This window comes from Monodelphis domestica, chromosome 5 (assembly GCF_027887165.1).
Source record: "Monodelphis domestica isolate mMonDom1 chromosome 5, mMonDom1.pri, whole genome shotgun sequence".
Lineage (NCBI taxonomy): Eukaryota > Metazoa > Chordata > Mammalia > Didelphimorphia > Didelphidae > Monodelphis > Monodelphis domestica.
Window position 1 is genome coordinate 261,000,252 of NC_077231.1, and position 12,591 is coordinate 261,012,842.

General features: G+C 39.2%; 1 protein-coding gene across 21 annotated transcripts in view; it reads right to left on the reverse strand.

The window, feature by feature from the left end:
* KIAA1217 (KIAA1217 ortholog) overlaps positions 1–12,591 on the reverse strand; it is a 1,016,332-nt gene that overhangs the window by 157,774 nt on the left and 845,967 nt on the right. Inside the window, exon 1 of one of the 21 annotated variants that reach the window (XM_056800105.1) lies at positions 4,486–4,887. The exons of the other annotated variants lie outside the window; for them this stretch is intronic. Within the exon in view, the coding sequence (XP_056656083.1) occupies positions 4,486–4,594 (109 nt within the window). The 5' untranslated portion in view covers positions 4,595–4,887. Of the gene's footprint in view, positions 1–4,485; positions 4,888–12,591 lie in introns of those variants that run through there. 21 annotated transcript variants of the gene reach the window in all.

Consider the following 12,591-nt stretch of genomic DNA (forward strand, 5'->3'; position numbering starts at 1 on the left):
AAAAAACCAGACCTCTGGATGTCAAGTCAAGTGTAGGAACCATTAAGTTACATTATGTTCCCAAGAAGTACAATAATTGGTGGGAAATGATTACTAAGCCATTGTCATTGACCTTTGAGGAATAATGGAGAATAAAAATACTATAGGATTTAAGATAGGCAAATGACATGATTTCTTTTTTTACAACAGAGTCTTGTGTCTGTAGAGGTAAAGAACTTTTACTGAGTTCGGGGAAAATATTTTAAACAAAATATTAATGGGATGCTTTACATAAATATTTCAATCAAAGCCAGCATGTCTTCATTAAGACTTGGTCATGCAGGGGAACAAGGTGGTTCAGTGGATTGAGAAGGGAGGTCCTGGGTTTAGATCTGATCTCAGACACTTCCTAGCTATGTGACTGTGGTCAAGTCATTTAACCGTTTTTGCCTCATCTGTAAAATAAACTAGAGGAAGAAGTGGCAAATCACTCCAGTTTCTGATAGGAAAATCCAACAAATATGGTTATAAAGAGTTGCATGTGACTGAAAACAACTAAACAACAAAGCCTAGAAAACCTAATAGGGACAGAAATGCTTTGGGTGTTGGAAGGGTTAGATTCAATGTGCTTTTCTTGGCCTTAGATCTGGAAGCAGTAGGTGGAAGGAACAGAGAGAATGAAAAGAAATACACCCCTAAGGTTATCCCTATGTTGATTGGACTACCTATAGAGGTAATGGGTTCACCATCTGTAGAGTTCTTGAAAGGGATGCCAGGTGATTATGTCAGGGAAGTTATATGAAAGATTCTTGATTTAGTACAGTTTGGGCCAGGGGACCTTTAAGTTTTCTTCCACTGAGATTCTGTGAATTATTATATTCCAAATAACACCTTTTACATGGAACATACAGACATGACCTAAGAATAAAGAAGAGTGGCTTTTGACTTGCTTCCAAGGATCTTGCTAATCTTCCTTTAAAGAATTTGAAATACACACGTTCACTGGAGATTTCCATAGGGATCTTAAGCTTGGACAAAGTAATAAGAATTTGGAGGTTATCTTTGCCCTTTCTACACTTTAAGAGGCTGCTAGAAGAATTTTACCACATAAACCAAAAAAATCTGCAAAGAAGACTGAGATCTTAAAAAATAGATACTAAGAACAAAATTATAAAATTTTTAAAATTACACAGTCCTAGAGGAACACAGATTAGTTTTATTGGTGATATGAACAGTATTCCTCTAACAAACTGTCCAAAACTCCATTTGTAAAGTCTAGACTTTGGGCTGCAATTCATCTAAAGGCAAGAGAAGCTACCAGTAAGGAGACGGGGAATCTTGAATATTCATGAGCTACTAATTATGCAAGATCTGAGGACTACTATGATTGCCACTATTAGAAGAATGAGGACTGGTTCAAGTTCATCTGACATGAGTTTTCTTATATCTTAGTATTTTACAATATGGTGGCCAATAATGACTAAAAATGACCGAACCTGTCTGTGGAAAAAAAAATTATCACAATCAATAAATAAGGCAGGCATAAAAGTGGACCTGCAGGTAAGGAGAATACAAAATGATGGTTTTTCATAGACCTTAACCCATATTCTTCATACTTTATTCACTAATTTATCATCAGGTGGCTTTTTTTTTAAAATAAAAACCCTTACCTTCCGTCTTGGAGTCAATACTATGTATTGGTTCCAAGGCAGAAGAGTGGTAAGGGCTAGGCAATGGGGGTCAAGTGACTTGCCCAGGGTCACACAGCTGGGAAGTGTCTGAGGCCAGATTTGAACCTAAGACCTCCCATCTCTAGGCCTGGCTCTCAATCTACTGAGCTACCCAGCTGCCCCCATCAGGTGGCTTTTAAAACAATATTAGAGAAGGTTTTCTTTATTTTTATTAACTATAATTGTTTCCCTCTTTTTTCTAGTTAAAAAAAACACAAAAATAATCTAAAACTATTCAAAATAAGCCTTAAAGAAGGCTAAGTTGCTGAATAATGGTAGTACAGGGTGAATCTGAAAAAAGCAACAGGGATGGAGTATTCCAAGTACTCCATTGCTACAAGTGAGTCAAAGGTAGGCATGCATGAAGAAAGTATAGCCAGCAGTAGAAAGGAAGGCCTGGGGGATGTAAGGAAATCAGGATGGAGTCTAGTCTCAGTAAGTGCCAGAAGACAGGAATGAGAAAAGAAAAGATTTGAGATGAACGGAAGTTTGTTATTTTGTAACAGGCATTCCAGAGGGTATCATTATGGACAAATATTGGGGGGTAGTTTTGAAGAAGTAGGGAAATATAGAGACAGCTGGGTGGCTCAATGGATTAAGAGACAGGCCAAGAGATAGGAGGTCCTGGGTTCAATTGTGACTTTAGACACTTCCTAACTCCCAGTTGCCTAGCCTTAGAACCAATACCCAGTATTGATGCTAAGACAGGCAGCAGAGGTTAAGGGATTTGCAGGGTCATGAAGCTGGAAAGTAACTGAGGCCAGTTTTGAAAGCAGGACCTCTCATCTCTAGGCCAGTTCTTTATCCATTGAGGTACCCAGCTACCTTGTATGAGTTGCTTTTTACATTTTAATTTAGTTCTAACTTGGGCTCCTGAATATCTGAGGCTGTTCCCCTTTCAGCTTGGTTTAATTCTTCCAGAAAAGATTCAGAGGCCAAAATATGCTTCTACCACACCCTAGAACATATTCCAAATGAGCTGTCTGTATTTTATTTTAAATAAAACCTGTGATTTCATCAGTGTAAAGAGTTCTCAATGAGGAGCTTCCATTGCTAAGGCATGTTGGAAGCTTCTCTGTTAAAAAAAAAAAAGTCTGGAGGGTTTCCTCATGGGAGGCAGGGAGAATTTAAATGATTATCTAGACTCAATCAGCCAGTATGTGTCAGAGGGGAGACTTGAACCTAAGCCCTCCTGACTCCAAGGCCTAGATTTATATGGAAGTTATTTTATTACTGTTTAAAATCTATCTGCATTTCTATTTCTTTCTTTCTTTTTTAATCCATCCTCTCCAAATGTTTGATTGATTCATAATGGATTCCTTCCTAAGCTATAATTACCCTCTGGAGTCTTTAGGGGAGATCCAGCCATTCACTCCCTGAATTCAATTGTAGGCTAATGTTCTGTGCCAAAATGAGTCATTTATGAGGCTGAAGACCTGAAGCTTATCCATGGACTTCTGTCAACCACCCCACCCTCCCTGCTGCTTCTATCTCACACTCCCCTCTTCCCTCTAGCTCAGTCGGTAAAAGTGTAGGTTTCTTGGGACAATCTGTTCTCAGTTCCTTTAGCACCCACTCCTTTCTGCTGTCCACTTTTCTCATGGTGCACTGCTGTTCACTTTAATAGCAGATGGGACAGCATTGAATGCGGACTTTTAAAAAATGCTCCACCACACTGAGAAACAGAAACAGTCATACCCTCATATGGCTAACAGAACAAAGGGCCATCAATTAGGCTAGCCAATGCCAATTCTCACAAACATCAATAATATATAAGGACCAGTAGGCAGCACCTGAGTTCAAATTTGGCCTTATATATATACCTGGCTTTGTGACCAGGGGTTAGTCACTAAACCACAATTACCTAGTCCTCCTCATTCTTGGGTCTTGAAATCAATACTTAGTTTCAATTCTAAGACAAAAAATAAGGGGTAGGTGTGTGTGTGTGCATGTGTGTGTAGTATAGAGATATGCATACATACAACACATATGTATAGTATATGTGTGTATATATATATGTATATATATAATCACCCCATCTCCTTTGGTAGTTGTAACACCTTTCCCATTCTCCCTGAACCATTCTGCCCTCTAAAGGGGGAAGAGTTAGTCTAGCCAATCAGAAAATGTTATGCAGAGAAAAAAGGGGGGGATAGTTGGTAGAAAAGAGTAGTAGAGGAAGAACTCCCAAAATGCAGTTCCTTAGGAGAAAACGTAAGTCATTTTCATATCCAATCAGTTATAACTTACATAGGTGAAAAATACATTAGGGTATTCCTGAAAACATATTTGGAATCCAGTTTCAGAAAGGTACAATGAAGAATATATTTACCAGAACAAAACCATATTTTCTTCTAACTGAGGAGGAGGGAATGGAAAAAAGGGGGCGGGGGGATGGAAGCTCAAATAATGCTAAAAAAAGGCTGAGACAGAAAGAAGATAGTTATCACTTAACCCTCTACCATGGCCAAGGTAAAGATAGGTCTTTCCTCAAGCTATACTTCTTTCTCTTCTTTTTTCCTCTTAAGGGATGCCCTTGATTTTTATTTTAACAAAGTTTCACTTGGACAAAATATGGGGATAGGTGGGGAGGCAGGAAAAAAACACATGGTAAATATCTCTACATCAATAGTCCTGGGGTTCATACTTCTTTATTGACAGATACCTTGGGTTAAATTCTGGCTGTTGTGTTAAATGACAGAATCCCAAAGATAAAAAACAAACAAACAACAACAACAATAACAAAACCCAAGAGATCACTTTATCCAACCCTTACCTGATGCCTGAAATTTCTTAATGAAATCTTCTGCCAGTGTACATCTGGTCTTTGCTTGACGACCTATAGTGATGGAGAATCCATCCCAGTTAGAGGAAGTTGATTTCATTGCTGGAGAGTTAGGAGACTTTATGTATTTTCTTCTGTACCCAGAAGAAACTTGCCTCTTTATGCAAGGTTGCTGGATGATCTGGGAAGTACCCAGTGCTAGGGACCTGACCTGGAAGTTGGCTCAAGTGAGACAACCCAGCTAAATAGTTACAAACGGATTTGATATGGCTAGAGCATTGTCACTGGCTCCCACATTGGTACATTGTGTGTATTTGGGGGCTAATGAATCATAACACTGACACACTAGCAGTAGGAACAGCCACCTCCCTCCCACACACACACCCTGTGATGACCACACAAGGGGAGGAAATGCAAGGTCAAGAAACTGCTGAGCCTCCTGGCTTTGCTCCTCCTCTCCCCCACACTCTTCCCTTTTAACATCACTCACTGTAGCTTAGGAACACAATGTTGCAACCTCAGACCCACAAATTCTCACCAAAATGCTTTAGCCACCTCTTCACTCTTGAATCAGGACTGGACCCACTTACCTCTCCTCTAGTTCTACTCCCCATCCTCATTCAAAGTACATAAGCCTGACATCTCCCAACTTCCCCTAGGGGAACTGTAATCAACCAGCTGCTCTGAGACCCATCAACTTCCCAACCTTCAGGGTTCCACTCTCCCAAATAAGTAACAAAGTAATTTATGATCCCATAGGAAGAAAGATATCCTCTGAGCTCCAGCTTTCATAGTATCCATTTATAGGAATTTTAGTTTCCTTGATCCATATTTGATAAATACATTATTTAAAATGTATCTTTTCAAACTGCTTATTATTTCATTAATGATGATGACTCCTAACCTTCAAGGGGCCTCTGAATCTCTCTTGCTCTAACGCCTCATTTTTTTCCCTCAATGATTTTCTATGATTAGAATAAGAAAGATCAACCAGTCAATGAACAAGCATTTTGAAAGTCCTATTATGTACCAGATAGACAGTTTTTTGACAAAGATACACCTAGCTATTTCTTCTCTCCTTTTTGAGGTTTATAGGATTTCATGTAGAAGAAATCTTAGTAATCAGACATTCTAACTCCCTAATTTTATAGGTCAGGAACCCGAGACCCAGAGGTGTGAAAAGATATAGCCAAGGCTACATAAATAATAAATAGCAAAGGAAAGATTCAAGCCCAGGTTTTCTCACTACACACTTAGAGCCCTTTCTGAGTCCCCTTAATGAAAGTGCCTTTCCTCTGGTTATCTGATTTAGCTTGTATTCATCTTGTTTGTTCAGTTATTTTCATATTGTCTGCTCCACTAGATAGTGAAATCCTTGAGAGCAGGGGGTCTCATTTAGCTTTCTTTCTATCTCCATACTCTAGCCCAGTGCCTGGCACATAGTAGGTACTTAACAAATATTACAGACTACAGTATTGCTCTTCCCCTGGGAATTTATTGAACAACTCTGTTTTTGCTCCACGTGGTCCCACTATTTTGTAATCATAATGAATAACTTTCTGAGTACTCAGACTGTTGCTGTCTGAGTTCAAACAATTAAGGTGTTACCTAATAGGGAAATGGCCTTGCCTGTAGGAAAATCAGTATAATTATTCGGCCAATCCTTCCAGCTTGGGACCCCTTCACCAATATATCGACCCTCCAGCTTTCTGATTAAGCCATGACTAGAATTTCCCCCTTCCCCTGGTCCTCCTTTCACCCTAAAGAACCTTTTTTCAGGGTACTTAAGACTTAGTCTCAAAAAAAAAAAAGAAGGCACTCGACTACTTAAGCTACATGTTGGAAGAGGCTGTATATTCACTGTAAACAACAGATATAGTGTTGGCTTTAGTCACAAGGTGGCTCAGACTCCCACCCTGAGTCAAAAGCCTCTCAACTTTTCTGTGTCTCAGTTCCCTCATCTACAAAATGAGAGGGTTGAACTAGAAGATGATCGAGGTCCCTTGTGGATATAGATCTATAATCCCATGATTCCCCCATTGTGACATCAATTGATGACTTCAAAAACAGAGGTTGCTCCTTTCATTAGAACATCACCACGCTTCCTTGGAGATCTAGCAAAGCAAGAGTTAATCTAAACTGATGTTAACCCACCATGAATTTATTCTCCCTCTGCCTGTCTCCTCTAAGAGAAGTTGGGTCAGAAGCATAAACATTATACTTAGTACAATAAAAGGGGGAAATAGCAGTCAGTAGCCCTTTTCCGGTGGACAAGTAAATTCAATCCAAATAATGACCAGCTATAGTAGATGTCTGGGCCTTTGAAAGAAGCAGGCAATGGACGTAATAGGCTTACTACATGTACAAACACAGCTAACAATTAGCCTGCCAGTTTCCCTGTCATTTCAACAAACTGAATTTAAGAGAGTGGTGAATGACTTTTTTCCTTTTTCTTTCTTTTTTTTTTTACAAAACCTGAAAGTCACTTAGGTCTAAAAGACAGCTATAATCCTAACTCATTTGAGCAAAAACAGAGACACCCACAAAACACAGTTTGCTAAAATGTGACCATCTAAGATTCTTGTTTAAGAATCCAGAGTTTCATAACCTTCCAATTTATTAAGATGAGATTGACAATTGCATCCGAAGTGGCACACTATCAGTCCAAATTGAGACGAATCAAAGAAATGCCAGGCTTCATTTTACTAACCAAATATTTTCCCATATGTTATTCTTGTACTATCTCAAAGGAAAATGATAATAAACATGGAGAGCAGAGCGGCTTGAGTTCTTGCTGGATTCTGCAGAAACACAACTTCTGGTCACAATGATACTTTTGGCAACCTAAGGGAAGGTCTTTCACATGCAGTGATCGCTAACCCCACCCTTAGCAATGTCCTTCTTTTCCTTTATAAGACTTATTTTGAATGCTGGCTGAAGATCACTTTTGTGATCTTTGAAGAATTGCTGGCCAGGAGCAAAGGCATTAATTTCCATGGCTTCCTGCTAATAATATGTGGCTCCCACATTCCAAAGAAATCCCAAGAACTCTTAAGGTTGGAAGCGGGTCTCCTGGAACCTGGGCCATTTGCTTTGGTCCTCCTTATCTGTGTATGTGGAGGGGACAGAGATGGACAGAAAATGGCAAAAACTGTTGTGAGCAGAAGGAAGAGTTATAAAGAGCATAACAGGAAGGAATAAACAATGATGGGGCTTTGAACTACTGCAGGGCCAGCAACATAGCAGCAATGAGATCCAAGAGGCAAGAAGAAACATAAAATCCAAAAACAAGATTTCAAAGACACCAATGTCCAAATAAGTTTGAGCAGGCATTTGATATGATTGTCCTCTTCATGCCTGCCAGCCATCACAGGCTGTGCTCTGAGCACATAGTAGGGAGCAATTGTATCCTGTTTTTCTAGCCATCTCTCCTGTTTTTTGGCATCTAGACTATTCCCTGAGCATGTAGAGGGAGATGACTGCAAAGCATTCTGACTAACTATTCCAGGAAACCCTAGACCCATTTACCCGAGTCTGAACACCGCCAATAAAAGTTCTCCCAAATTTACCTGGAAAAAGCTAGACCCTCCCTGGGCTACTTCACTAGCTTTTGCAATAATAAAGTTTCCCTGTATCCTCAAGGAGCCTCTATGAATTTTTCATGTCTGAACCAACACCAGTCAAGCACTTTCCACTCATGTACAATTTTCCATGCTCAATGCAATAACCTGGAGTAGCATCCCTTTGACCCGGTGTTCACTTCAACTCCCCACACAGTCCTCTAGAATAAGCTCCTGTTGTGGAGAGCTAGCCTCCACACCACTAGTGTCAGGGAACATGGCTGTGCTTAAACTGTGGAAGTTAGAAAATCCTTATGGATTTTGGTATGAAGCAAAATTAGACTTGAGATTTAACTTTATTTTAGGTGTCTATGTGGATACCTTTGATTCAAAGTATTTAGCAATCTGGTTCTGATGCATAAAAATACATGTGGTTGGGGCAGGTAGGTGGCTCAGTAGATAGAGCACCAGGTATGGAGATGGGAGGTCCTGGGTTCAAATTTGGATTCAGACACTTTCTAGTTGTAACCCTGGGCAAGTCACTTGATCCCAATTGCCTTACCACTCTTTCTGCCTTGGAACCAAAAGTAAGAGCTGGTTCCAAGACAGAAAATGTGTGTGTGTGTGTGTGTGTGTGTGTGTGTGTGTGTGTGTGTGTGTGTGTGTAGTCTAATTTAGGAAAGATGTCTACACTTCATGTTGGAGGAATTTAAATTCCCACTCTACATGAGAAAACATGGCAGGTACTAATGAGAGAAAGATGAAAAATGATTACCTCCTGCTCTCAAAGAGTTTACAGTTTCATAATAATTTATATATTCAATTTGTACTGTAGAGTAATTTTTCATATTACCAATAGATGTTTTAAAATAAATTCCTGGTACATATAAATATTTGTTTAAAGAAAATAATCATGAATTTTCTGATAAGAAAGATTTATGAATAGGAGTTCAGAAAGAAGAGAGACCGAAACAATGACAAAAACACTGAAAAAACAACAACTTTTGGAAAAAGGGTGAATCAGTAATACTAAATTCACTAGACATTTATTAAGCACTTAGTATGTGACAGGCACTGTGCTAAGTGCTAGAGATAGCACGGTACACAGTGGAAAGAATAATGGATCTGATATCACAGAGATCAGGGTTCAAAGTCTTGGTATCTGGGTGACCATGGACAAACAATTTAACTTTTGGGCTTCAGTAACTCCTGAGAGGATTAACCTCTAAGTTCCTCTCCGACTCAAAATCTGATGACCAGAAATTGACTCCAAAGAAAAATCATGCCACAGCTCAGAAATAAAAATGTAACAGAATTCTACAATGATATCATTAAGCCTAATTTTATCAGCACTTTGTGTCCTGGAATGAGACACTTGTACATAGGAGCATAGAAAATGTCAAAATTTGCATTCCAGCCCTAGCTCTATCCAAGAGGCAACTCAAACTCTGTGATCTTTCCTGACATGAGCCAACTTTCTGGTGATGTTCTTTTTATAGGTAATAACTTTTTTATGGGATAGAATCAGAAACAGAATGATACAGAGGACATTTAGTATGCTCCATTCACAAGAAATAATAGAAAGACATTTACAAGGGCCTGGTAAGGAATAGATATGTTTCAGGCAACTATATGAAGAAAAAGGCTGTCATTTGTCAGTGGAGTCTGGGGAAAAAAAAAAGAGAAATATGGTTTCTAGGCAGAAGCACAGAACTCAGGAAAATCCTATTTTTAATTCTGCACACAAATTCTTTCACTTCGCGACCTTGGGATGAAATCACTTAACTTCATTTCAGTTCATATAAATTATGACTTACTCTTCTTTTCTGTCTTTTAGGAAGACTATAAGGATTAGTGATTAAATTTTAGCAAAGGTCACTACAAATGGTGAGTGTTAGATGTGTTTGCTCCCTTCTTTATGCTATGGACACACATGGAATTCAGAGATAATAAAAACACCAACAGTAATAGAAAAGCATTCGCCTGTCCCATTAACTAAACACTAGCTTTGCTAATAAAGCTACCTAAAATTAAATTTAAAATGCTGCCTAGTTCATTTTTCTGCTTGCTAAATTCCAATTTAAGAAAACTTTTTTAGAATTTCCAAAGACTCAAAAACAAAAGCAGGTACTCTTATGTTAAAAAACAAACAAAAAAACAAACTAGAAGTTGATATCATAGAGATAGAGACTAGACTAATAATTTCTTTGTTATGAACAACTCCCTGGTCAGGACATCCCCTTCATGGATACAAATCAACTACTTTTTTTGCAATTTATTGACTTAAAGAACTACCAAGAGGCCTGGAGGTTGAATAACTTGCCTAGGATTACATAGTATATGTCTAAAATGAAATTCAAACCCAGTTTTTCCTAGCTTTAAGCTTTCTGAGGCTGGTTCTAGTGTGGGATATAGCAGCACCAAAAATAAATAAAATAATAGGCAATTAGACTCTCTATTTAGTTCTATAGCCAATTAGCTGTGTGAACATGGGCAAATCACTTATCCTGGTTCCTTAGCTTTCAAATGAAGGATGTTCTACCTTTCTTATCACCTGTTTCTAGGGATTAAATAACAACAAATATGAAAATATTTCGAAAAGCTAAAGATGGGGCAGTCAGATGACTCAGTGAATCGACAGTCAGGCCTAAAGATCAGAGGTCCAGTTTCAAATCTGGCCTCAGACACTTCCCAGCTGTGTGACCCTGGGCAAGTCATTTAATCCTCATTGCCTAGCCCTTACCACTCTTCTGCCTTGGAACCAATACACAGTACTGATTCTAAGATGGAAAGTAAGAGGTTAAAAAAAAATCCCAAAGTGCTTTATACAGTATTATAATTTAATTTCATTGTAGTAGCTAATTCATTTATGTGCATTGCAAATAAGCTTTATTAGGTGAGAGATAACATAGTGTAGTGAATAGACTGCTTGGTCTACAGTCAAGTAGACATGGACCTTGGACACTTTGGGAGCTGTGTGATAACAAGCAAATCATTTAAAATTATCTGATTCTTAATTTCCTCATCTATAGAGTGAGAGGTTTGGACTAAATGGTCTCTTCTTCCCTTCCAAATCTAAATTTATATGCCCCATATATTATCTCTTATACCAGTGTGATAGAAATTCAGAATCTCTTGCTAATAGCAAAACAATGAGTCTAACATAAAAATCTTTCTCTTTTATATGCATATATAGTGTTCACCATTCAGAGCATGAGCTCTTTGAGGCCAGGAACTATCTTTCTTTTCTATTTGTATCCCAAATACTTAGTCCAATGTTTTTAGGCACACTCACTCTCTCCCTCCCTTCCTCTCTCTCTCTCTCTCTCTCTCTCTCCCTCTCCCTCTCTCTCTCCCTCCATCTCCCTCTCTCTCTCCTTCCCTTTCTCTCCTCTCCCTCCCTCTCTCTGCTCTCCCTCTCTCCCTCCCTCTTCCCCTCTCTCTCTCCTTCACTCTCTCCCTCTCTCCTTCCCTTTCTCCCTGCCTCCCTCTCTCCCTCCCCCCCTGTCTCTCTCTCTCTCTGTCTCTCTCTCTGTCTCTGTTTCTCTGTCTCTGTCTCTGTCTCTCTCTCTCTTTCTCTCTCTCTCTCTCTGTCTCTCTGTCTCTCTCTCTCTCTCCTAAAAGAAGTTTCCTTCACTTCACCATATGAGAAACTCCCTCTAATAAAGCTGATTGTTAACAGAAACACAGAGTCTTGGAGGGAGAGATAGTTGCCTGGGGTACTTAAAGACTACATAAATTGCCCATGATCATATCCCCTCAAAAACAGGACTTGAAACCAGATCCCATTGATTCCAAAGCCAGCCTTTTCTACTCACAAGCCATGCTGTCTCTCACATCATGTTGTTGTGAGGCTGAAATGAGATAATGTATGCCAAGTACTTTGCAAAGTTTAAAGTGCTCTATTAATATCTCTCATAATTATTGTTGTCTCTGAGAACTGCTAGTCCAAACTCTAACGTCTGCTTTAATAATCATTTTAAATACAGAGGTTCATTCACCCCTCCTGGGAAATGGGCCAGAAATTTATGTTTGAGGTAACTGAGGCAGATGGCAGATAAGAGACTCACCCAGGTCCCCCGCTGAGTCCCCACCAGTGCTGTGGTTGGACTAGAGAGCTCAGATCCTCCTAGTTTGTTTACAGAACACTTTGAGCTCAGTCAGCAACAGGTGTCTTTGTTTGTCTCTTCAGATGAGTCCTTGGTGAAAGATCTGGGTAGACAGAAAAGACTAGGCCGAGGGGAGCAATCGTAGCCTGTTAGCTTTTAGGGCTGGAGGGTTGTTTTAGTATTTTTTTTAATGCAGTATTTGTGTTCACTTTAACACCTTCTGCCAAGGCACACATCCGCACACATTAAGGAAATGAGGATGTGTTCAACAACACACCTGATTACAATTGGCCATTCCAATGAGAGCAGCACATTTCATATCTTTTCCAAAGTACATTGTATACTACCACCCTAAGTACAACAGATGAAGCATAAAATCTTTTACGAGCCACTAAATAGAGGCTTATGCTGCAAAATGTTTCAGGTGA